Source organism: Cnephaeus nilssonii (assembly GCF_951640355.1).
Source record: "Cnephaeus nilssonii genome assembly, chromosome: 19".
NCBI classification, from domain to species: Eukaryota; Metazoa; Chordata; class Mammalia; order Chiroptera; family Vespertilionidae; genus Cnephaeus; species Cnephaeus nilssonii.
In genome coordinates, this window is record NC_137090.1 from 41,107,936 (window position 1) to 41,130,289 (window position 22,354).

The window sequence follows — 22,354 nt, forward strand, 5'->3', positions numbered from 1 at the left end:
TTCTGTTTGAGTTTTTCTGTTTGAGTTTCTAATATGGTAAATATCAGTAGATATAACTGACATAAACAGAAGCTCTTTGAGGGTCTTCAAACATTTTAAAAGTGTGAAGGTATCCAGGTACCAAAAGTTTGAGAATTGCTGCTCAGCACAGACTTGCTTACAAACTCCCTTCACGGTCTTCGGACCATCAATAACCCTGCCCTCACTTGCCTTAAGGAGGCGGCAGAGTTTTAGGTTTAGGGAAATCCTTCTTCCTGGCTGGTCAGTGGGTGAACTCCTTTACATCTCATGACTGTCACCTTTTTGTTGTTGTTAAACAGGGGAAATGCCTCTTAATCAATTGCTTTTTGTAGCTTGTGTTTGATCTTCATTCACCAAATACTTGTGAGGGCCTACATTGTTCTAGACACTGGGATACAGTAGGGAACAAAACAAAAAATCATAGTTTAAGAGCTTACTTTCTACTCCTTCACAGCGGAGCCGAAGACTTTTGCTTTAAAGGAATGGTTTTCTGCACATTGCAAGATACATAGTGAATGCATCTGCTGCTATGGAATCTCCTAACTTACGGGTGTGTTCACCTTTGGTCAGAAATGAGATGATTTTAGGTGGCACATGAAATGGCATCAAATAGCTTTGGATCAGACAGTGAAAAGTTATTTCCTTTCAATGATTTCAAAGAGAAAATCTCAGACTGGTACTAATATGTCTCTACGACTTCCCTAAACTTGCTGGTTTGTCCTCCCTTCTCCTTCACCAACATTCTCTTTTCCAAAGAGTGAGCCTCAGGCATAAGCCTTTGGGAACTCACTAGATCTAACAAGACTGTTTTGCACAATGAGTTCATAGTGGGTCCCTGCTACTGTCCCTGCTGATTGGGCCAACAGGGTCTCAGTTCTAATGCCGTGGTTCTCAAAGTGTGGAACCCAGGCCAGCACCTGGGGCTTGTTGAAAATGGAAATTCAGCCCTGTTTGGTGTGACTCAGCTGGTTGGAGCACTGTTCTGTGAACCAAAGGGCTGAAGTGCCGAGGGTTCGATTCTGGTCAGGGTACATAGCCAGGTTTTGGGTTCGATGATGTTTCTCTCACACATTGATGTTTCTCTCTCTCTCCCCCTCTCCCTCTCCCTTCCTCTCTCTCTAAAATCAATTAAAAAAACCCCCACACACACCACAATATATCATCAAGTTCAATTAAAAAAAACAAACCACACACATCCTCGGGTGAGGATTAAAAAGAAAATGGAAATTCGTGGTTCTCACTTCAGTCCCGCTGAATCAGAGACTCTGGGATGGGGCCCAGCAACACTCCTCAGACCCTAGGTGATTGGAATCCTGTTAACATTTGAGAACCGGGCTCTCTCCGGTTCTTTCCTCCGCTCAACCAGTCAAGCACCATCTTGGTTCAGTAGACACAGCCCACCCAGCACCTCCTCTACCATGTCCAGCTGTTTGTGCGTGTCCTCCAGGGACACGAAGGTTGTCTCCTTTAGCTGCTTGCTCACGATCTGGAAGAGTTCAGCGTTGCCATCTTGATGGTGCCAAGCAAGAGGGTCTTCTTGGCGGCGGTGTTCTGGATGTGCGCCCAGCGGGATTCCTGGGGAGGGCATGGGAGAGGGATGTGAGGGCAGCCTGTGTGTGTGAGTGTGTGTGTGTGTGTGTGTGTGTGTGTGTGTGTGCCTGTCCCTCCTCATTCACCCAGTAGCCCTGGCCCTGAAGCCCCTGCCCCAACGGGTGGCTCACCCAGATGATGACGTCGCTGCGGGCGCGGTCGAAGCGCATCTGCAGGCGCGCCAGCTCGTTGTTGTGCTGCAGGATCTCGTCGTCCTTCTCCTCCATGTAGCGTGCCAGCCGCGCCTTGGCACGCTCGATCTTCTCCTGGCCCTCCTGCGCCGACTGCATGAGGTCCTGGTGCATGCTCACCAGCGTCTTGTGCGCGCCATCACCTCGTGGATCTCCTCGAACTGCAATGGGGGGTTTGTTCACAGCACTGCCGTCCCAGGGCCCTACCGCTGCCCTGTGACCCGCCAGCTTCCGGCCTAGTTTCCTTGGCCTCGCAGAGAGGCCCCAGGCCAAGGTCAAGGGGCAGAAGCTCTGAGGACATTGGAGTCCCGCTGCTTGCTCTTCTTGGGTGGGTACGGGCCATGGGCCATATGTTGGGGGTACATGCAACTGACCAAGAGTTCTCAGTCTTGCTGCGCGTTGGAATCATGGGAGGAACTTTAAAAGGACACCTGGCAGGCTCCAGCCCCAGAGATTTGATTAATAAACTGGTCTGAAGTGGTCCCTGGCATCTGAATTTTGCAACTCCCCCCTCAATCCCTTCCCCCTCCCAGGTGATTTTAGGGTTGCAAATTGCTACAGGCAACAGCTGGGGAAAGATGATGGAGCATACGTGGCATGTTTAGGAAGCTCAAGAAAGGTTAGTATGAATGACCCGAGTTCAAGAAGGGGAGGGAGAGATCACCTGGAGAAGTAAAAACAGTGCCCAGGGAACCCTGGACAGAGTGGGGACTACATCCCCTGAAGGATTTTAAGAAGCAGAGAGAACTGCACGTCTGTGCGAGGGGGAGGGTGCATTTTGAGATGTTTCCAAGGCAATGATGATCCTATTCAACAAGAATGTACCGAGAACCACCACAACCAGGAACTACGCTGACTGCTAGGGTCAGAGCAGGAGATAAGCCAGGCAGACCCTGCTCTTATAAAGCCTGCGATTTGGGGTGGTGTGGAGGCAAAACAGACAGACAAGTAAGTAGTCGGTTACAACAGAGTGATAAGCCTTATCTCTGGCTGGGGGATGGGGCAGGACGGGGACTGTGAGGGTAACATCTTCAATATGGTGCTCTCTGGTATTCATCATCTGCTGAGACCTCCCTCCAGCAGAGGCTGCAGAGGGTACCAGTGGGTCAGGCCTGCCAGGCTCCGCTGCCTCCTCTGGTCCAGAGCCATGCCACGCTGGCCCTGACTCGCAGGCCCCACTCAGCAGAAGGGATGAAGGCGGTGTGAGCACCAGTCCCAGGTGCCAACTCCCTGCCCCAGGCGTCTATCAAAGTGAGCTTTCTGGCCACGCAGGGGCACTCCTTGAGCACTTAGTTCATCGCATGGCGTTTCCAGCGATAGACTGGTGTCTGGGATCTGCCCTGCTGGTCAGATCTGGGGAAGGGCCACCTAACCCAACATTAGGGGAGATGGAAACAGAAAAGGTTTCCTCGGGAAAGGATGCCTAAAATGAGACCAGAGGTATGAACAGAAGACAGCCAAGCAAAGGCATGGGGTAGGGGGTGGGGGTTTGGGGAGGAGAGGTGTGGAAGGATTACAGGTAGAGGGAAGAGCCTGGTTAAAGATCATGGGTGTGAAGGCCAGAGACACATGAAAACATGCTCAAAGTCACTAATTATCCGAGAGATGCAAATCAAAACAACAATGAGGTACCATCTCACACCTGTCAGAATGGCTATCATCAACAAATCAACAAACGACAAGTGTTGGCGAGGATGCGGAGAAAAAGGAACCCTCGTGCACTGCTGGTGGGAATGCAGACTGGTGTAGCCACTGTGGAGAACAGTATGGAGTTTCCTCAAAAAACTGAAAATGGAACTCCCATTTGACCCAGTAATCCCACTCCTGGGAATATATCCGAAGAAACTAGAAACACCAATCAGAAAGGATGTATGCACCCCTATGTTCATAGCAGCACAATTTACAATAGCTAAGATTTAGAAACAGCCTAGGTGCCCGTCAGCAGATGACTGGATCAGAAAACTGTGGTACATCTACACAATGGAATACTATGCCGCCATAAAAAAGAAGGAATTCTCATCATTTGCAGCAACCTGGATGGAATTGGAGAACATTATACTAAGTGAAATAAGCCAGTCAACGAAAGAAAAATACCACATGATCTCACTCATTTATGGATAATAAAGAACATTATAAACTGATGAACAAAAATATAGATACAGAGATAGTAAAGCATCAAACAGACTGTCAAATTACAGTGGGAAGGTTAGGGAGAGGTGGGGGAGATAAGAGATCAACCGAAGGACTTGTATGCATGCATATAAGCATAACCAATGGACACAAAACTCTGGGGGGGGGGGGTGAGGGCATGTATGGGTGTGGGGTGGTGGGGACAATGGTAAGATATGTACACATATAATACCTAAATTTTAAAAAGTGGAAAAAAAAAGATCATGGGTGTGTGTGGCATGTTTAGGAAGCTCAAGAAAATTGAGCATGAATGACTCGAGTTCAAGATGGGGAGGGAGAGATCCACCGGGAGAAGTAAAAACAGTGCCCGGTGAACCCTGAGGAGGAGTGTGGGCTTCATCCACGGCAGGATTTTAAGAAGCAGAGAGAGAACTTTGTGTCTATGTTTTGAAGTTCACCCGGCACATGGTGCACAGCATACAAGCTGAAACCAATGGGCCACATCCGAGCTACCAGGAGCACCTCTCCAAAGCTTGGAGCTGAGGGCAAAAGGACTCGGTGCCAACTTGAAGAGGCTCCCACTGTCCAAGGATGGGACACTTGGAACATCAGGAAGAACAGGTGCAAAGTATTAAAACATATCAAACGTGTTAGAAACCCATGAGTTCATAATGATTATAACAACGGCACAGGTCGCTTTTGGAGGATGCTGGACAACCCACGCACTATTCTGAAAAGAATCGAGCATTTAAGTAGCTTCTTTAAGACCCACACAGGGACCAATAGTGGGCGAAGGGAAGCTTCTCTCTAAGGAGTCCTGTCCTCTATGGCAGGATTCTAGTTACATGTGAAGAAGGGCTGATAGGACATTTCCTCAGAGGGGTCTTCTGCCCCCACTACCAAGGAAATCAGAATTGTGACTTCTATCATCAAAGACTCATCTTACCTGTTTTTAAACACATCAGTGGCAGCACACAATATGTCCTCTTTCAGGTTTGGCTTATTTTGGCCATCATAATAATGCCTGTGACTCGGGAAACATATCCACCAAATGCAGTGTGGGGACCTTGTTTGGCCCTGATTAGAACAAACCAATGGTCCAAAAAGCATTTGTGCAATAATGGGGGGGATTTTTAACATCAACTGGATATTTAACATTAAAGAATTACTAACACATTTCCCTAGGTGTGACAATGGCATTGGGACTACATTAAAAAGAGCTCTTCTTTTTTAGAGTTACATACAGAAATACTTATGGATAAAAATATATATAATTTGCTTGAAAATGGCAGAGGTGGGAGGTTTGGGGGATTTGACTATGAGTTGATAATTGTTGGAATTAGGTGATGAGTAATGGACAGCCAATAGACTGTTCTATTTTTGTATATGTTCGAAATTTACATAATAAAAAGGGTTTAAAAATATTGATGGGAAAAAGTAAGTCACAAGAGGACATGTACAATAGTATTAGCAGTTTATGGGTATGTAATATGTTGCCAAAGCAATAAAAACAAACACGTGAATGACAAATGAGAAAATCAGGAGACCGGGTTACCTCTCAGGAGCGGGGAAGAAGAATGGTTTTGGAAGGGCGCACAAAATCGCCTATAGTGTTTTATTACAGAAAAAAAGAATTAGGGGCAAATATTAAGATTTGACAAAGCTGTGGTGAGTACTTGGATGCTATTTTATATTTCTCTATACTTCTCAGTGTGATTAAAATATTTTGAAAGAAGGAAAGAGAGAAAGAATCAGAGGTGGGGGGTGGCACTGGCTGTAGAATGCTGGACAGGCTGGTGGCCAGGGCTAATACAAACTTGAGCTCCAGGTGAGGCACATTGGTGGTCTGGATGAGGAAGGGGCAGGGACTGGATTCCAGAAATACTTAGGAGGCAGATCAGACCAGAGCTGCTGATTGATGGCTGCGGGGAATGAGGAGGAGGAAGAGTTGAGGATGAGGCTCAAGTTCTGGTGAGGCTGTGGGTGGGAGGTTGTGGGTGGGAGGCTGTGAGTGGGAGGCTGAGTGGGAGGCTGTGGGTGGAGGCTGTGGGTGGGAGGCTGTGAGTGGGAGGCTGTAGGTGGGAGGCTATGGGTGGGAGGCTGTGGGTAGGAAGCCTTGGGTGGGAGGCTGTGGGTGGGAGGCTGTGGGTGGGAGGCTGTGAGTGGGAGGCTGTGGGTGGGAGGCTATGGGTGGGAGGCTGTGGGTAGGAAGCCTTGGGTGGGAGGCTGTGGGTGGGAGGCTGTGGGTGGGGGGCTGTGTGTGGGAGGCTGTGTGTGGGAGGCTGTGGGTGGGAGGCTGTGGGTGGGAGGCTGTGGATGGGAGGCTGTGGGTGGTCACACCATGCACCAGTACCAGACACACCAGCAGCGGACTGGCCTGGGGATGGCAGGAAGCAGATGAGATGAGTCGTAGACACGATACATTAGATGTAGGGGCCTGAACTCAGGAGGGAGACACAGGACAGCGAGATACAGGCCTCTCTCCTCAGTGCATCCTTTGTCTCTCCGCAGCCGCCACAGGGCTCCATCCACACCGAGAGGGCATCTGATACCTCACTCTGCCCGGATAGGGGTCCTACCTCCCGCTGTCACACGGGGAAATGGGGAGACAGCGTGGAGAGCCACTGACATGGGTGGCCCCACGGGAGGCCAGGGAATTGATTAGGGAGAAAAGTGGAGGGTCTGGGACAAAGACCTGAGGGATGTGCCAGGAAGGAGCTAGGGAGAGGAGCCCCAGAGGAGCCTGAGGAGGAAGGGCCAGAGGCAGGAGGGAAGCAGGAGGGGAGGGAGGGCCCCAGAGGAAAGGGCAAAGGTATGCTGGAAGGAGGAGCGTGGACAGTGTCGGATTCAGCGGCCCTTGGACAAAGCAGGGCTGAGGGGCGATGATGCCCACGCTGTGGAAAACCCACATACAGCCTTTGACTGCCCCGAAACTTAACCACTCACAGCCTGCTGCTGACTGGAAGCCTTACTGATTACATAAACAGTCGATTGCACGTATTTTGTATGTGATGGGTATTGTATTAGAGAGTGTTGCTAAAAAAACATAAGGAAGAGCAAATACATGTATAGCGCTGTGCTGTACTCATCGCTACTGCAAGTGCACGCCATTGTTTTAGGCTGCATGGTTCGTCTGAGCCTTTTCAGATTATCGATTGAAAAAGTCCCATGTGAGTGGCCCTGCACCGTTCAAAGCCCTGTTGGTGAAGGGTCAGCTGGACTGCGGGGTGCATGGGTGGGAAGAGGGTGGGGCAGTTCCCGTCGCTCTGGCAACGAGGGGGCTTCAGGAAGAGCAGTGGTCAGTGCGCTGTGGGGCCCGCAGAGGGGTGGTGAGAAGCCAGCACTCAGCCACGTGCAGGCTGGGAGCCCCTGAGCCGTTTCCCTGACCTCTCTGAGCCTCCACATCCTCCTCGGGGCGAATGAGTGAACCGAAGGAAGTCACGCGTGTGCAGCACCGAGCCCAGGGCCCGGCACACACTAAGGTCTCAAGCGCTGCCTCAGGTTGGGTGCTTTCCAGCTCCTCTCCCTTCCTCTCCCTACTTACTCTCAGGTAAACAAAACGCCAGGGAGGAGGGGACGCTGGGAGAGAAGTGGGCCACATCCTGACGCAGGCAAAGCTGCTCGCTGCACGGCTAAAAGAACCTCCTTCCCCAACGCACACCACCCATACAGCGGCATGGGCACAGCTGTCACCTGTGCAGACACCAAGGTCCAGCGCCCAGCCCCCAGCCCCGGCCAGGCGCCTTTCCCAACTGCCCTCAGAGGAGGGTGGGCATCCCTGCAGAGGGTCCCTACCTATGCCCCCTGTAGCTCCAGGCCGGGGCCCCCACTCACCTCGGAGTTCTCCACCACCTTCTCCAGGTACTTGTTGAAGATGGAGTAGTTCTGCAGCTTGTTGCTCAGCCGCTGGTGCTGCAGCCGCAGGGCCGCCATCTCCTGCTTGGCCTTGGCCAGCTCACGCATGCGCTGCCTCTTGAGGTCTCTCTCCTTGTTGGCTTTCTTCAGGGCGCGGATCCGTTTCTGGTCATTCTCCTGGGGCCAGGGAGGTGGTGTCTGCCAGGCACTCGCCCTGCCCTCCCTGGGGCCCAGCTGGTGGTGCCCCCACCCAGGGCCTCTGTTTGCTGAGCCCAGGTCACCCTGAGGACGGACAGGGACCATCCAGGTGGGCAAGAAGGCCTGAGTTTTCTCCCGATCTGGTACTTGGTGCCTCCGTTTCTCCCACTGTAGAAATGAGAGGCAGTAGCCCCTCTCCTCCTTCCAAAAGCTGGGGCAACAGTGCTCAAGCCACAGGGAGATGAGCTAGGAGCGGGGCCTGCTCCAGAGGGCCTGGGGCAAGGCCGCGCCAGAGAGCATGCAGCCAGGAGCTCCGACTGGCATCAGGCTCCGGCAGGCGGAGAAGATGCGGGCAGTTCCAGGACCAGAAAAAGACAGGGCACTCAGCCACTGCAATTCAGGCCGAGCCCCCTTCTGCCTCCTTCTGCAAAGCCCTTCCCCCCAAGATTAGAGGGCGAGCCCACCCCTCACAGGGCACGCGTGCGGCTCTTTTGCCTGGGATCCCACACGGAGGGCGTGTGTGCTGGTGCCTTTGGAGGCACGTGGGGAGGACACAGAGGATTGGCGCTGCCCCTGTCAGCCCAGGAGACTGAAGGCCCTAGTCCAGCTGTGCATCACAACCCCCGGAGGAACTTCTTACACATGTAGTTGCCTGGGCCCGACCTCGGGCCCCTGAAAGCAAGGGGAGGGGAGCCCCGGGGTCTGCATTTGGAATAAGCGACGCTGCTGGTAACCATTTGGAGAACCCTGTCCCCCAAATTTCCTGCTGCCCCAGCCACTCCATTCGCTTTCCTCTGGTCCGTAAGAGGAGCTGCACCTCTGGGGAATATGCCTGGTCCCTCCGCTTCCTTTCCCACCCGGGCTAGGCCCAGAGCAACACAGAAGAGGCTCCAGAGCAGGACTCCCCTGCGGCAGGGCCAGTGACTTCTCCCTGGAGCTGGGCCAGCCCTTCCTTCTGGGAGAAATCAGGATTTTAAAATGGTGACATCGCTCCTCAAAGGACCAATTGAGAGGAGCGGCCTCAGAGTGGACTCTGGTGCATGGTCCTTCAACCACCCCCTCCCTGGACCCACAGTGCCAGGAGGGAAGGATGGGGTGACTGGGGGGACTAAAACTCTACCTGAGTCATCTTTGTATCTCCAAGTGCCTAGCCCTGCCCCTAGTGCATTCATTCATTCATTCATTCATTCATTCATTCATTCATTCGATACATCATGTGTACCAGGTATGGGAAAGGAAATGGTAAACAGAAATCTAGAAGGAGCAGAGACTGCCAGGTAAACAAGAAATTACCAACAGCAGTAAGTGGGGACCTAAAGGGAGGAGCCCCAGGCATTGTTGAAGACTGAGAGACATCTAATCCAGGGTGGAGTCAGCCAAAGCAAGGAGGAAGAGGAGAGGCAGGACGTGGAGGAGGGGAGGAGAGAGTGGGTGTCCACTGGGGGTGGCCGCACACCCAGATACCTGGATGAACTGTTCAAACTTCTGAATGTGGGCCTTCAGCTGGGCCTCCTTGATGCCCAGTTCCTCCCAGCGCAGGTTCAGAGTTTCCATTCTTCGCTGAAATGTCTTGGGGTGGAGGAAGCAGGAAGGTCAGGAGGGCCTCTGGCATGGGAACCAAGGAAGGCCCCAGCATCCTCTGCTCAAGGGCCTCCCTCCCCAGGCCTCCCCACTTTCCACCCCATGCCTGGTTCAGAGCAGAGCATCCGGGGACACTGGCACCCCCAAGCCTGGGATTGTTTCTGTGTCTGCAGAGGCAACACAGAACCACCATCCAGGACTCCTGGCGTTAGCCAAAGCCACGCACAAAACCAAGGGCTGCCCCCGTGGCCCCTGCACCCCTCCCCCAGTCTCCCACCTCCTTCTTATGTAACATAGCATGGTGCATGATCTTGGCCTCCTTCTTCTTCTCCAGTAGCTGGATAGATGGGGACTCCGACTGCTCCTCAATGTGGGGGAACTTCCTGTCCAAGACATGGGCAAGAGGGGCTGGGGCAGGCTGGGCTGGGAGTAACCCGTGGAGACAGACAGCCTCCCACCCACAGCCCTGTCCCCATCTGAGGGTGCTGAGTGTGCTGTGTTGAAGTCCAAGGAGCAAGGTGAAGCAGGGTGATGAGGGGTGGGGATCCCGTGATGGGGGTGGATTGGTGCCAGGTGAAGGGGCAGGACGATTTGGGTCACTGGGTTACAGGAGAAGGAGGGGTGGGAAGGTGGGACGTGGGTGGGAATGGGAGGTCCCGGCCCAGAGGGGGCGGCCCAGGCCCGGGGCACTCACTGGAGCAGCTGGAGCAGCCGCTCCCCATACTGGAGCCGGAAGTACTCGGCCAGGTCTTCCTCCTCCATGATGCCTAGACTCATGGTGGCGGCGGTCTAAGGCCCAGGCAGCCCAGTCTCCGCGGGAAAAGAGTGGTTGGTGGAGCCACAGGTAGCTCGGGAGTGGTCGGCTCTCGCTTCTCCTTTCTGCCTGCTTTTCAGGGTCCAGAGGGCGGGTGTCTGAGAGCCTCCTGGGGAAACGGCTGGGGGCTGAGAGCAGCAGCCACCAGAGACCTGGTTACCTAGCAACAGGCCGCGGGTTCCGTGGACCACACCTGGAGCTGGGCTTCGCCCTCTGACCTCTGGCCCCGCTGGCCCTCGCTGGCTGGGGCCCGCTCTCCGCACCTGCGTTTACCTGCAGGGACTTTGGGAAGAAGCTGGGCTGGTAGATGCTGGCGTCCAGGCGGGGAGGAAGGCAAACGGGGTTCGGGGTTCGGTCGAGGGGTGTCCGGGGGAGGGCGCCCTGCCCTGAGCCTCCCTCCCCTCCCCGGGGCAGGTGTGTGAGGCCGAGGGCGGGGCTGGGCTGGGACCGGGGGCCGAGCGGAGAGGGACGGAGGGAGGGAGGGAGGGGCTGGGCTGAGGCCGGGACCTGCGGGAGGTGCGGGGGGGCCTGAGCCGGGAGCCAGGGTGGGCGAGGGAGGGGCAGGGTGCGTGTGGGGGGCAGGCGAGAGCGGGGCGCTGCAGAGGCCTCCCCGGGGACGGGAATGCGGCCCCGGGCCAGGCCCCTCCGAGGGGAACAGACCCCTCTTTGGAGGTTGGCGGGATATTAAAATACGAAGACGCGCCACACCAGGCGCCGCAGACGCCACCTATGGACGTGTTTGCGGTGTGGTGGCCGCCTTTCTTGATCCCTCCGAGCACCATGCGTAGCTCATCTGGCCCAGGGTCAGCGTGGAAAGGTGAGAGCCTGCGTGGGAGGCGGGGCCGGGAGGTGCGGCCCGGCTCCCCTGCCCCCTCTGCGGGCCCCGCTCTGCACCCTCTACACCCCCGAGGGCAGCCGCGGTGGGTGGGTGGGGGCTCCGGCCGGGGCGGGGTCCCTGCTCAGCAAGCCCGCCCCCGCGGCATTGCCGGTCCTCTGGCGCCCCCTCCCGGCCGCCCCACCCCCTCAATCCTGGCCTGGGAGGAGGAGACTGGTGGGGGGCGCTGTCAAGGCCCCCTTCCCCCGCCCCTTCCCGCCTCCCCAAGTCACACCGCCCAGTCTTTCCTCCAGAGCTGGCCGCTTCCCCCCCCCCTCACCATCCCCCCCCCCCCCCCCAATCCCTCAACCAGACATGGCAGGGTGACAAGAACACCAATAAAGATGGTAAGCGCCTCGCAGGGGTATGTTTCTCTCCTTGTTTATCCCTAGAGCCTGGCTCAATGTATTTGGTCCCCCCCCCCCCCCTTTTTTCCTCGAGGGCGCCTGGTGATGCCAACCCTGAGGAGGAGGCTCTCTGTTCTCCAGTCAGCAGTGTGCCTGGCATACACAGGCACATCCTTGGTTGCGTCTATGGAATTAGCTGGGCCAGGGCCAGATGCAGGCAGTAAGACACCCTCCTCGGCCTGTGTACCCCTCACATCTGGGGCTCTTTCTGCCGCTTCCTCTGTACCTTGCATGAGAGTCATCAGAGTCTTTATCTCCATCACCCACCTCAGTCCTTCTCTGGGACCTCACCGTCTTCCCAGGGATACCCAGCAAGATCAGGGCTGTCCGAGACTCACAGAAGGCTGTGCTCCCCCATCCCTCCTCCTCTTCCCTCCCTGAGGGAACCCTGCTCTATCCCTTCTCATTGTCTTTTTTTTTGTTAATCCTCCCCCGAGGATATTTTTCCATTGATTTTTAGAGAGTGGGAGGGGAGGGACACAGAGAGAGAGAAATATCAATTGGTTGCCTCCTGCATGCACCCAAACCGGGGCCTGGCACCGAGCCTGCAACCCAGGTACACGCCCTTGACGGGAATCAAACCTGGGACCCTTCAGTCCGCTGGCTGACACACTATCCACTGAGCCAAACTGGCTAGGGCTCCCTCCTCCTTTTCTATCTTGACATTGGCCTCTGAGACATCTAGCAAAATCTCCTACTGGATGTAGGTGGTTGGAAACCAATAGGCATAATAGTTTCTGCTTTCTGTCCCTTCTCATCCTCCCGCTGAGACAATTATCAGCTTAAAAAGGGGGAGGAGGAAATATCAGGAAAAATATTAGGTCAATATAAATACTATTCTGCCATACAGACCAGCACGTAGAGTGTTGGGTATGAGGAAACTGCTTTTCATCTTTATTATATGCCATTTCACATACGTGGAATCATGCAGATACGTTATCTTAAATGCAGCTATGTGTCACTTAAGGACGTGGATATGTTCTGAGAAATGCATCATTAGGCAAGTCTGTCATTGTGCTTACATCATAGTGTGTGAACAGAAACCCCGGGGTATCACCTACTGCACACGCATATGGGATAGCCTATTGCTCCCAGGCTGCAAACCTGTACAGTGTGCGACTGTACTGCATCCTCTAGGCACTTGCAACACAATGGTATTAGTGTATCTAACATACCAACACATGGCAAAGGCACAGTACAAATGTGGCATAAAAGGTGGAAAACGGTGCACCTGGAGAGGGCGCTTGCCAGGAACGGCGCTTGCAGGACTGGAAGTTGCTCCGGGGAGGCGGTGAGTGAGCGGTGAGTGGATGTGAAGACCTGGGACACACTGCCCACTACTGCAGACTTTATAACACCGTGCGTTAGCCACACCAAGTTTATAAAAATACCTCTCTTCCTTCAATAATAAATTAGCCTTAGCTTGCTGTATCTTCTTCACTTCATAAACTTTAAAACAGTTTTAACTTTTCAACTCTTTTGTAATGACACTTAGCTTAAAGCACAAACACATTGTGCAGCTATGCAAAAATGTCCTCTTTCTTTATGTCCTTATGCTGTCAGCTTTTATTCCACTTAAACTTTTTTTTTTTACTTTTTAAATATTTTCGTTAAAAACGAAGACACAAACACACACATTAGTTTAGACCCACAAAGCGTCAGGATCATCAATATCAGTGTCTTCCATCCACATCGGGACCCTACCGAAGGTCTCCAGGGACCATGTGTGGGGCCCTCCTCGCCTATGACAGCAATGCCTTCCCCTGGAACACCCCTGGAAGGACCCGCCACGGCCCTTCTTGAGGTATCACCCTTCTCAGAAATGTGTCTATGGTTTGCTTGGTTCATTTCCTTTTTTTCCATCATGGATTTGCTTACAAGCAGATTATACATCGTGAACAGGCCTCTCTATTTATTAAAACCTTACGATGTTGGGGTCCATGTTTTCAAACTTTTTACAGAGCTTGAAGTCTGCAAAAGCTTCTGCTGAAGCGTCACTGTGTAACCTTAAGGGACCACTGTTGTGTAAGGGCCAAGTGTGTGGTCTCTCCTTAACCAAAATGTAGTTATGTGGCACATAGTTATGTTTCAAGATGGCTTGAGGTATTGTATTGTATTGTATTGTGTTGTGTTGTGTTGTGTTGTGTTGTGTTGTGTTGTGTTGTGTTGTGTTGTGTTGTGTGGTGTTGTATTAGTTCTGTAATAAGCAGCTAACAAGTTCCAATATGAATTTTCCTAGTGGGGTGCTTCTCCTGGGAGATTTTCTTCCAAGCAGTGAAGGGACTAAGCCTTTTCATCTTGCAGCTCCATGACCCTCATGGCTGCGTTGGAAGGGAGAAAAGAGAGAAAGGGGAAAAAGGCCCTCCTGCTGTGAACAAACTCAGCATCGCTCTTGTGCCCCGGCCTTTGTGGGGAACAGCCACATGCCAGGGGCTGGGATGTCATTCAGCTGTGTCCCCGGGAAGAGGAAACCAATTTGACGAGCATCACACCGGTGTGTGCTGTACTCTTGAGAATCAGAAGGATGTTTGGAAGTAAGCTGAAGGCAGAGCTTCAGAAAGAAACTAATCAACAAAGAAAAAACAAAACAAAACAAAAAAACAGGCCAACCATGAGCTCATGTATGAAAAGTCTTAATGGAAACATTATTAAATTTAATTTATTATAATATTAAAAAAAGAATCCACCAGAACCATGAGTACAAAAATGGTTTAATATTAGGCAATCTATTAATACAATTAAGTTTATCAATGTCTCAAGAGAAAAGGCTTATTATTGTTGCAATAAATGCTATATGTCATTGAAAAATACAACATCCATCCTGATTAAAAAACAAACTATTAGTATTCAAAGGCACTTTATTAACATGATAAAAAAATCGGAACCCTACAGATAACATTAAAATGTACATTAAAGATGTTATTGTTAGAGTTAAGGGCATAGGCTTTCTTCTGTCACTACAATCATTCAACATTGTTTTGAATACTCCAGCTGCTGCAAAAAGACAATAAAATTAAGTTTTCTTTTTTTACATATGGCAGATGCTGTGATCATGTACTTTGAAAATCCAAGAATGGTTAATCAACAAAAACCGATTAGAATTTAATATCCTAATATATAAAAAGCCAGGGGCCGTCACAACTGAAACAACCGGATGGATGACTGAACAGCAGGCTGTGTGGGGCGACCAGGCCGGCTGGGGGATTAGTGAGGGACGACCAAATGACTGAACAGCAGGCTGCATGGGGCAACCAGGCTGGCAGGGGGGGCAGTTGGGGGCAACCAGGCTGGCAGCCAGAGGCAGTTAGGGGTGATCAGGCAGGCAGGCAGACAGGCGAGCAGTTAGGAGCCAGTGGTTCTGGATTGTGAGAGGGATGTCCAACTGCTGGTTTAGGCCTGATCCCTGGGATTGGGCCCAACCCGGCAGTCGGACATCCCCCGAGGGGTCCTGGATTGGAGAGGGTGCAGACTGGACTGAAAGGAAACCGCCCCCCCCCCCCCCCCCCGCCCCATGCACAAATTTTGTGCACTGGGCCTCTAGTACAATTTATAAAGGGTGAGGTTGATTTATATGCATGGACATAGAGAGATGTCTGTAATAAACAGCTATGTGACAGAAGCAAGATGCAGAACACTATGTATGGTGTGACCTAGTCAGTGTGTGTGCATGTGTGCGTGTGATTAAGTATAGAAAAAGCATTAGAAGGATATAACCATACCTCTAGGGAAGGACGTGGCATTGGTGGGGGTGATGGTTCTTTTACTCTTTACTCTTTTTATTTCTGTATTGCTTATTTTTCTATGACTACACTAGAGGCCCGATGCACGAAATTCATGCAAGAGTAGGCCTTCCTTCCCCTGGCTGGCGGCACCGGCTTCCCTTTGGCACCTGGGACCCGGGCTTTCCTCTGGCCGCCAGCAGGCATCCGGGACCTGGGCTTCCCTCGCAGCCCTGGCTTTGTCTGGAAGGACATCCAGTCTAATTAGCATATTATGCTTTTATTATTATAGATGTGGCTACAGTTGGCATCCTTGTCTTGTACTGGATCTTAGAGGAAAAGCTTTCAGTTTTCCTTATGGATTATGTTAGCTATGGACTTTTAAAAAATATATATTTTTATTGATTTCAGAGAGGAAGGGAGAGAGAGAGTGAGATAGAAAAATCAGTGATGAGAGAGAGTCATTGATTGGCTGCCTCCTGCACATCCCACACTGGGGATCAAACCCGCAACCCAGGCATATGGCTTGACTGGGAATCAAAATGTGACCTCCCGGTTCATAGGTGCATGCTCATCCACTGAGCCACAGGGGCTGGGCCAGCTATGGACTTTTTATAAATTGTCTTTATTGTGCTGAGGAAATTTTTATATCTATTTTATTGAGAGTGTTTATCATGAATGCATGTTGAATTTTCTCAAAACTTTTTCTCTATTGAGATAATCCTGTGGCTTTTATCTTTTATTTTGTTAATATGGTGTATCACATTGATTAATGTTTGTATCTTAAACCAACTTTGCATCCCAGGAATAAATCCCACTTGGTCATGGTGTATACACTTCTTGATGAATTGTTGTAATCAGTTTGCTTGTATTTTATTGAGGATTTTGGCATCTATTTTCATCATAGACATTGGCCTATAGTTTTCTTTTCTTTTCAATCTTTGTCTGACTTTGGAATCAGGGTGATGCTTGCTTCATAAAATGAGTTTGGAAGTGTTCCCCCTTATTCTGTTTTTTAGAGGAGTTTGAGAAAGATTGGTATTAATTCTTTGAATGTTCGGTAGAATTCAGCTTTGGAATCTGGTGCTGGGCTTTCTTTTGTTGCTAGTTTTTAGATTACTTTAATCTCCATACTTGTTAACAATCTGCTCAAGCTTTCTATTTCTTCTTGATTCAGTCTTGGTAGGTTGTATGTTTCTAGGAACTTACCTATGTCTTCTAAGTTATCCGATTTGTTCACATGTAATTCTTCATAATTACATGTGAACAAGTCCCTTATGATTTGTTTTCTTTCGGAGGCATCTGTTGTAATGTCTCCTCCTTCTTTTCTGATTTTATTTGAATTTTCTCTCATTATTCTTAATTAGTCTAGCTAAGAGTTTGTTGATTTTATTTTTTCAAAAACCCAATTCTTAGTTTTATTGACTTTTCTGTTGTTTTTCTATTCTCTATTTGATTTATTTCTGCTCTGACTTTTATTATTTCCTTCCTTCTGCTAACTATGGTTTAGTTTGTTTTTCTTTTTTTTAGTTCCTTGAGGTATAAAGTTAGGTTGCTTATTTGAGATCTTTCTTCCTTTTTAATGTTGGTATTTACTGCTATAAACTCCCCTCTTAGTACTGCTTTTGCTGCATCCCTTAAGTTATGTTCTTGTTTTCATTTGTCTTGAGATTTTTTTGGCTTCCTTTTGATTTGATTCTTTAACATGGTGGTTGTTCAAGACTATATGAATTTAAATTACAGATAGATTAGAGTTAAATGTAAAAATATATTATGTAGCAGGATATCCAATGGAGATTACACAATTGTTTTCCAGTGAAATTGACACTATTCTGCCCCCTTGTGAGAAAAAGTACTGCCAGAATATAGCCTTGATGTAGTGAGGTACGTCAGTCACATTTGAGTCTCTGAAGATTATACTTTGCAAGTACGTATCCTGACCAAAAGCAAATGGAGTATTCAGTTCTCTGCATCGTCACCAACACCATATATTACTACCCTTTAAATTGTTTGCCAGTCTGATAGGTGAAAATGACACTTAATTGTTGTTTTAATTTTCCTAATTATTAGTGAAATGATGCATCTTTTCATATACATAGACATTTCTCCCTCTGTGTGTTTGTTGTTCATATTCAATGCACATTAAAATTGAGTTTGTATTTTCTTTATTGATTTATAGGAGGTGTTTATGTTTTCTTGGTAGTAATATCTCACTTTCGATGCTCTCTTATACCTACCCTAATATTCTTGAATGTGTTGGACCCACATTAGATGCAACAAGAGGCAGGGAAGACAACCAATGGCAAGCTGACCAAGAGTAAGTAACCCAAGCCAACTGACCAAATCCCTGGGAGAATGAGCTTAAAAGCAGAGATGGCACCAAACAGAAGAGGGGGAGGCAACTTTGGCGTCTTACCCTGTGACCGCATCACAGGAAGCACAGCAGACCTGCAGTCCCCAAGAATGTTCTCAGGCTTAGAGCAGACTCTTATTAACAACCTGAGTCCACGCTTTGTGTGTTCGTTCTTTGACATGGCACAGACTCTTACCCAACTCCTCTCAGATCTTACTTGCCTCATCTGCATGTGCTTTACGGTATCAGTGACGTGAGGAGGGGTCCTGTGAGGGAGCCAATCTGGAGTAGTACTTGCACAGTTCTATATGCTTGAATAATTGTGTTCTTGGCTCAACCACTTGGTTACAAAAGCATCAGCACTCTGCAGCCTCCTACTTAACTTGCTTGTTTCTCCCAGTGTCTCCTCTAAATTCATTGACTTTAGTTATTTTATTTCCAGTTAAACCCACTACACTTCCCTGTCGCACACAATAGCTTCCTTTACGATCAATACTGCCCAACATATGTATGCAAATATTTTCTCCCAGCCTATCCTTTGTCTTTTACTTGTTTGTGTTTTCTTTTATCATAGAAATTTAAAATATTTATCTAGCCAAATCTGCTTATCTTTTTATTTGGGGGAGCTCTGTGCTTTGTTTAAAAGTATTTCACACTCAAAATTATGTTTTCCAACCCACTCACTTTTAGAATTATGTTATTGATTTTTTTGTTTAATTTTGGCAAAATACACATAACATAAAATTTACCACCTCAACCATTTTAAGTGTACTGTTCAGTATTGTTACGTATATTCATATTGTTATACAACCAATTTCCAGAACATTTGCATTTTGCAAAACTGCAACTCAATATGTATTAATCAACAACTCCCCCTTCCCCTCTCCTCCCTATCCCCTGGCGACCACTATTCTGCTTTCTGTTTCTATGAATTGACTACTAGGTACCTCATGTAAGTGGAATCACATGGTTTTTGTCCTTTTGTGACTGGCTCATTGCACTTAACATAACTTCCTCAAAGTGTACCCATGTTGGAATATGTGAGAGAATTTGCTTCCTTTTTTAAGGCTGAATAACATCCAGTTGTATGTATGTACCGCATTTTGTTTACCCATGTATCCGTTGATGGACACTAGTTGCATCTACCTTTTGCCTATTGTGAATATTGCTGTTATGAACATGGTTGTGCAGATATCTCTTTTGAGAAGCTGCTTTAAATTCGTTGGGTATGTATCCAGAGCAGAATTGCTGGATCATATGATAATTCTATTTTCAATTTTGTGAGGAACCACCATACTGTTTTCCATAGTGGCTGCACCATTTTTCATTCCCACCAGCATTGCACAAGGATTCCAATTTCTTCACATCCTCACCACCTCTGTTAATTCTTTTTTTTTTTTTTAATGGTAGCCATCCTGCTGGGTAGGAGGTAATATCTCATTATGAAATTATATTGTTTTGATTAGAGGGGAGTTAAGTGAATACATCCTCATTATACATTATTCGAACAATAAAGATACAGCGGAGGTCTGTCTATCCACCATCCAGGCCCGTTTCCTAGAGGTGACTGTGCATCCCACAAATACTTAGGTGAATGCCTGAGGTGCTCCTGGCACTCTCCTAGGCTGGATACAGCAATGAACAAAATAAGCTCACCACTCAGACAGTGGCTGAGGGAGGAAATAGGAAATGCATTCTGGTGACCACATCCGGGGATGTTGTCTTCAGTGGACTGACTGCCCTTGCTACCACCATAAGTGACCGTGGGGAGGTAGGGGTGGAAAATTGGGACAAAGGAGTCAGTAATGACCAAAGACCCAGGCGCCTCCCATAAAATCTCTTCAACAGGTCCTCCGGGACCTCTGGGCACAGAACCAAAGTCTATGAGCTTCTCAAGAGCTTACAACAGGGTTTGAAGCCTGGAAATGATTATTGGCTCTAAAATACAAAAAGGAAACCACAAAAAGAAAGAATAATTTATTATTTAAATGCATACAAAGGTAATATTCCAACTTCAGAAGCTGTTAACTTTAGCATTCACACAGCATTTCACTCATTTGAAAGTAATCTGTGGACTTGATTTCCTCACTTCTCAAGAATTCCCAATTATGCACAGACTTTTTGGGGAAAAATATCAAAGCAAATTGCAAATGAAATGAGTTACTCATAGACAAATAATTTCAAAAACAAATTTATAAAAATCCTTTCACTGTCCCCCTAATTGTATTTAGTGTTGATTAAATTATGTTGTTATCATTCTTTCCCCCCAAATTATACTTAGAATGCATTTTCGTCTGTTTGCTAAAACAGGTTTAGGGCTTAGAATTATCCCACTCAACCTGGCCAGTGTGGCTCAGTTGGTTGGGTGTCGTCCTGTGCACCAAAAGGTTGCCGGTTTGATTCCTGGTCAGGGAACATGACCAGAGTTACAGGCAATATCCCCGGTAGGGGGTGTGCAGGAGGCAGACGCATGTTTTTCTCTCTCCCTCTCCCTTCCTCTCTTGATAAAAATCAATAAAAAGCAGGTTCCATGAAAAGCATGTGACATATAAATCAATAAAAAAGAACTATCCCTTTCTTCTGATCTTGATGTTCTAGGAGCGTGGCCCTCTCTTGGTTTCAGGAGGCTTGCCGATGCTCTCAGTGCATTTCTGGGAGCTCCTGCCAGTGACCTCATCACGTAGAAGAGACCTAAATGAGTAGGAACAATCTTCTCGTTATTCCATTCGCTTTATTATTCTCCTTGCCTGGGGCTCCTTCAACAACGACACTTTTTAAAAAACCTCAAACAAGTATTCCGGTAGCCATACTTCTCAGTCTTCAAAGGTCAAAATGGAGTTTTTTAAAGATAAAATATTGCCCTTGAGTACAAAAAGAGAGAGTAAAAGTGTAATGCACTACTGGGAATAATAAAGAACAAATTAGGATAATGGTTCCTACTTCTTGGTGGCCGTCGAGAGAGGATTACTACATATTGGTGAGGAGTAATATTTTAGATTGGGCACTGGGGACCCAAGCATTCAGTAGACTATTCTGTATGCTTTTGCTGTGTCAGGAATATTGAATAAGGAATTGGAAAGCAAATATTGCATCTCCTCAAGGTGTTTGTCATTCTCACTTGCCGATTTTCCTCCAAATCTCTTTTCAATCAGTGGTTTTCCTTTTCGCATGTGAACCTCTGCCAGTGTCCTCCCCCATCTCCTCGTTCCTTGAAACTTGATTGACATTCCGCCCTCTAAACTTGACATCCATTTTTGCTGACAGCTCTCTCTTGTTGGGTGTTCCCCAATTATGTCTCTTTATCTCCTTGGAAACTGTGTAGTCTTAAAATACCTCAATGTCTCTTACTGGCCGCCCCTTCATTTACTGCACGGAATCACAGAACTTTAGAGCTAGAATAGCTTTGGGGTCACCTCTTCCAAACTTCTCATTATATATAGAAAAAAGGGGAGACGAAGATCTCATTTCATCTTCAGCAACTGCAAAGCCAGGATCCCAAATGAGACTACCTTCAAGTTCCCCACAAGATTACAAACCAGGAGAGGCTCTTTGCTCCTGTCCCTGGAGATGCTGTAGAGTTTGGAGGGAGGCTGATGGATCCTTGAACCGAACACAGAAACAAAGTGGTTGGATGTCTCTCTTTGTGAAATGCAGTCTAGAGCAGAAGGTCAGATACCAAGCCTAGGGGTCAGACCCTGCCAATTCTCTCTTTCACATTGTTCTGGGAAGATCACTGCCCCTACCCTATTGCCACGTGTGGCAAGAAAACAGTATTGGCCCAGTGCCAACTTAATGCCAGCCCAGGGCAGTGGGGTTAGAGGAGACAGCATTGAAGCAGACACAAGGCGCTCAGAGGGAGGCGGCCCCTAGAAAAGAGCAATGTCTGAGGACTTAGGGAGAAAGTACGGCCTGGTTGGGAGAGGCAAAGGGGGAAGTGGTTGCTCATAGCAGCACCGGAGGCTCTCTGACTGCTTAACTACACATTCCAGCCATGTTCTGGTGGGCTCAAGGACATATGAGCTCCTGAGAAAAAATACAGTCAAACCTCCGTTCTCAAACATCTCCCATCTGGAACAATTCGGTTGCGGGTTTGTGTGTCTCAGTTGTCCAACAAAATTTTGGTTCTCAGCCTGACCACTCTTTCATGCCAATACCTGTATGACCATCAGGCACACTTCTCTCAGGTGACAAACAAAGTAGAGAATGTGGGAGTGGGAGTCAGTTTACTGCTAAACCTCGCATTGTTAACATCTCAGGAAATTGTGCTGTGAATATTTTTGTTTTTGTTTTTTGCTTTTGAGGGTCTGGAATGGATTAATTCAATTTACATGGATTTCTAATGGGAAAAAAATGATTTGGTTTTCGAATAGCCTTCATGCATCGGGCCTCTAGTATCTTGATATATTATAAGCCCTCTGCTAGCCTTTTTAAAAGTTCTTATTACAATACAGTTTTATAATTATTGCTTCATGCAGTTGTTATTAAATCAGATAGGAGAAAAAAGAATGATAGCAAAAATATATTTATACTGTCTTTTATATTTACTTATATAGTTATCTATACTAGTGTTCTTTATTTCTTCATGTGGATTCTAGTTACTGTCTAATTCCTTTTATTTCAA

At 48.4% G+C, this 22,354-nt stretch overlaps 1 protein-coding gene across 1 annotated transcript in view; it reads right to left on the reverse strand.

Moving 5' to 3' along the window:
- Positions 1 to 10,390, reverse strand: part of CCDC42 (coiled-coil domain containing 42) — an 11,580-nt gene extending 1,190 nt beyond the window's left edge. Inside the window, 8 exon segments of the mRNA XM_079798761.1 lie at positions 1,439 to 1,515; positions 1,518 to 1,596; positions 1,743 to 1,933; positions 1,936 to 1,963; positions 7,767 to 7,964; positions 9,450 to 9,554; positions 9,844 to 9,949; positions 10,261 to 10,390. Of these exon segments, the coding sequence (XP_079654887.1) occupies positions 1,439 to 1,515; positions 1,518 to 1,596; positions 1,743 to 1,933; positions 1,936 to 1,963; positions 7,767 to 7,964; positions 9,450 to 9,554; positions 9,844 to 9,949; positions 10,261 to 10,343 (867 nt within the window). The 5' untranslated portion in view covers positions 10,344 to 10,390.
- Between the last annotated feature and the right edge of the window lie 11,964 nt (positions 10,391 to 22,354).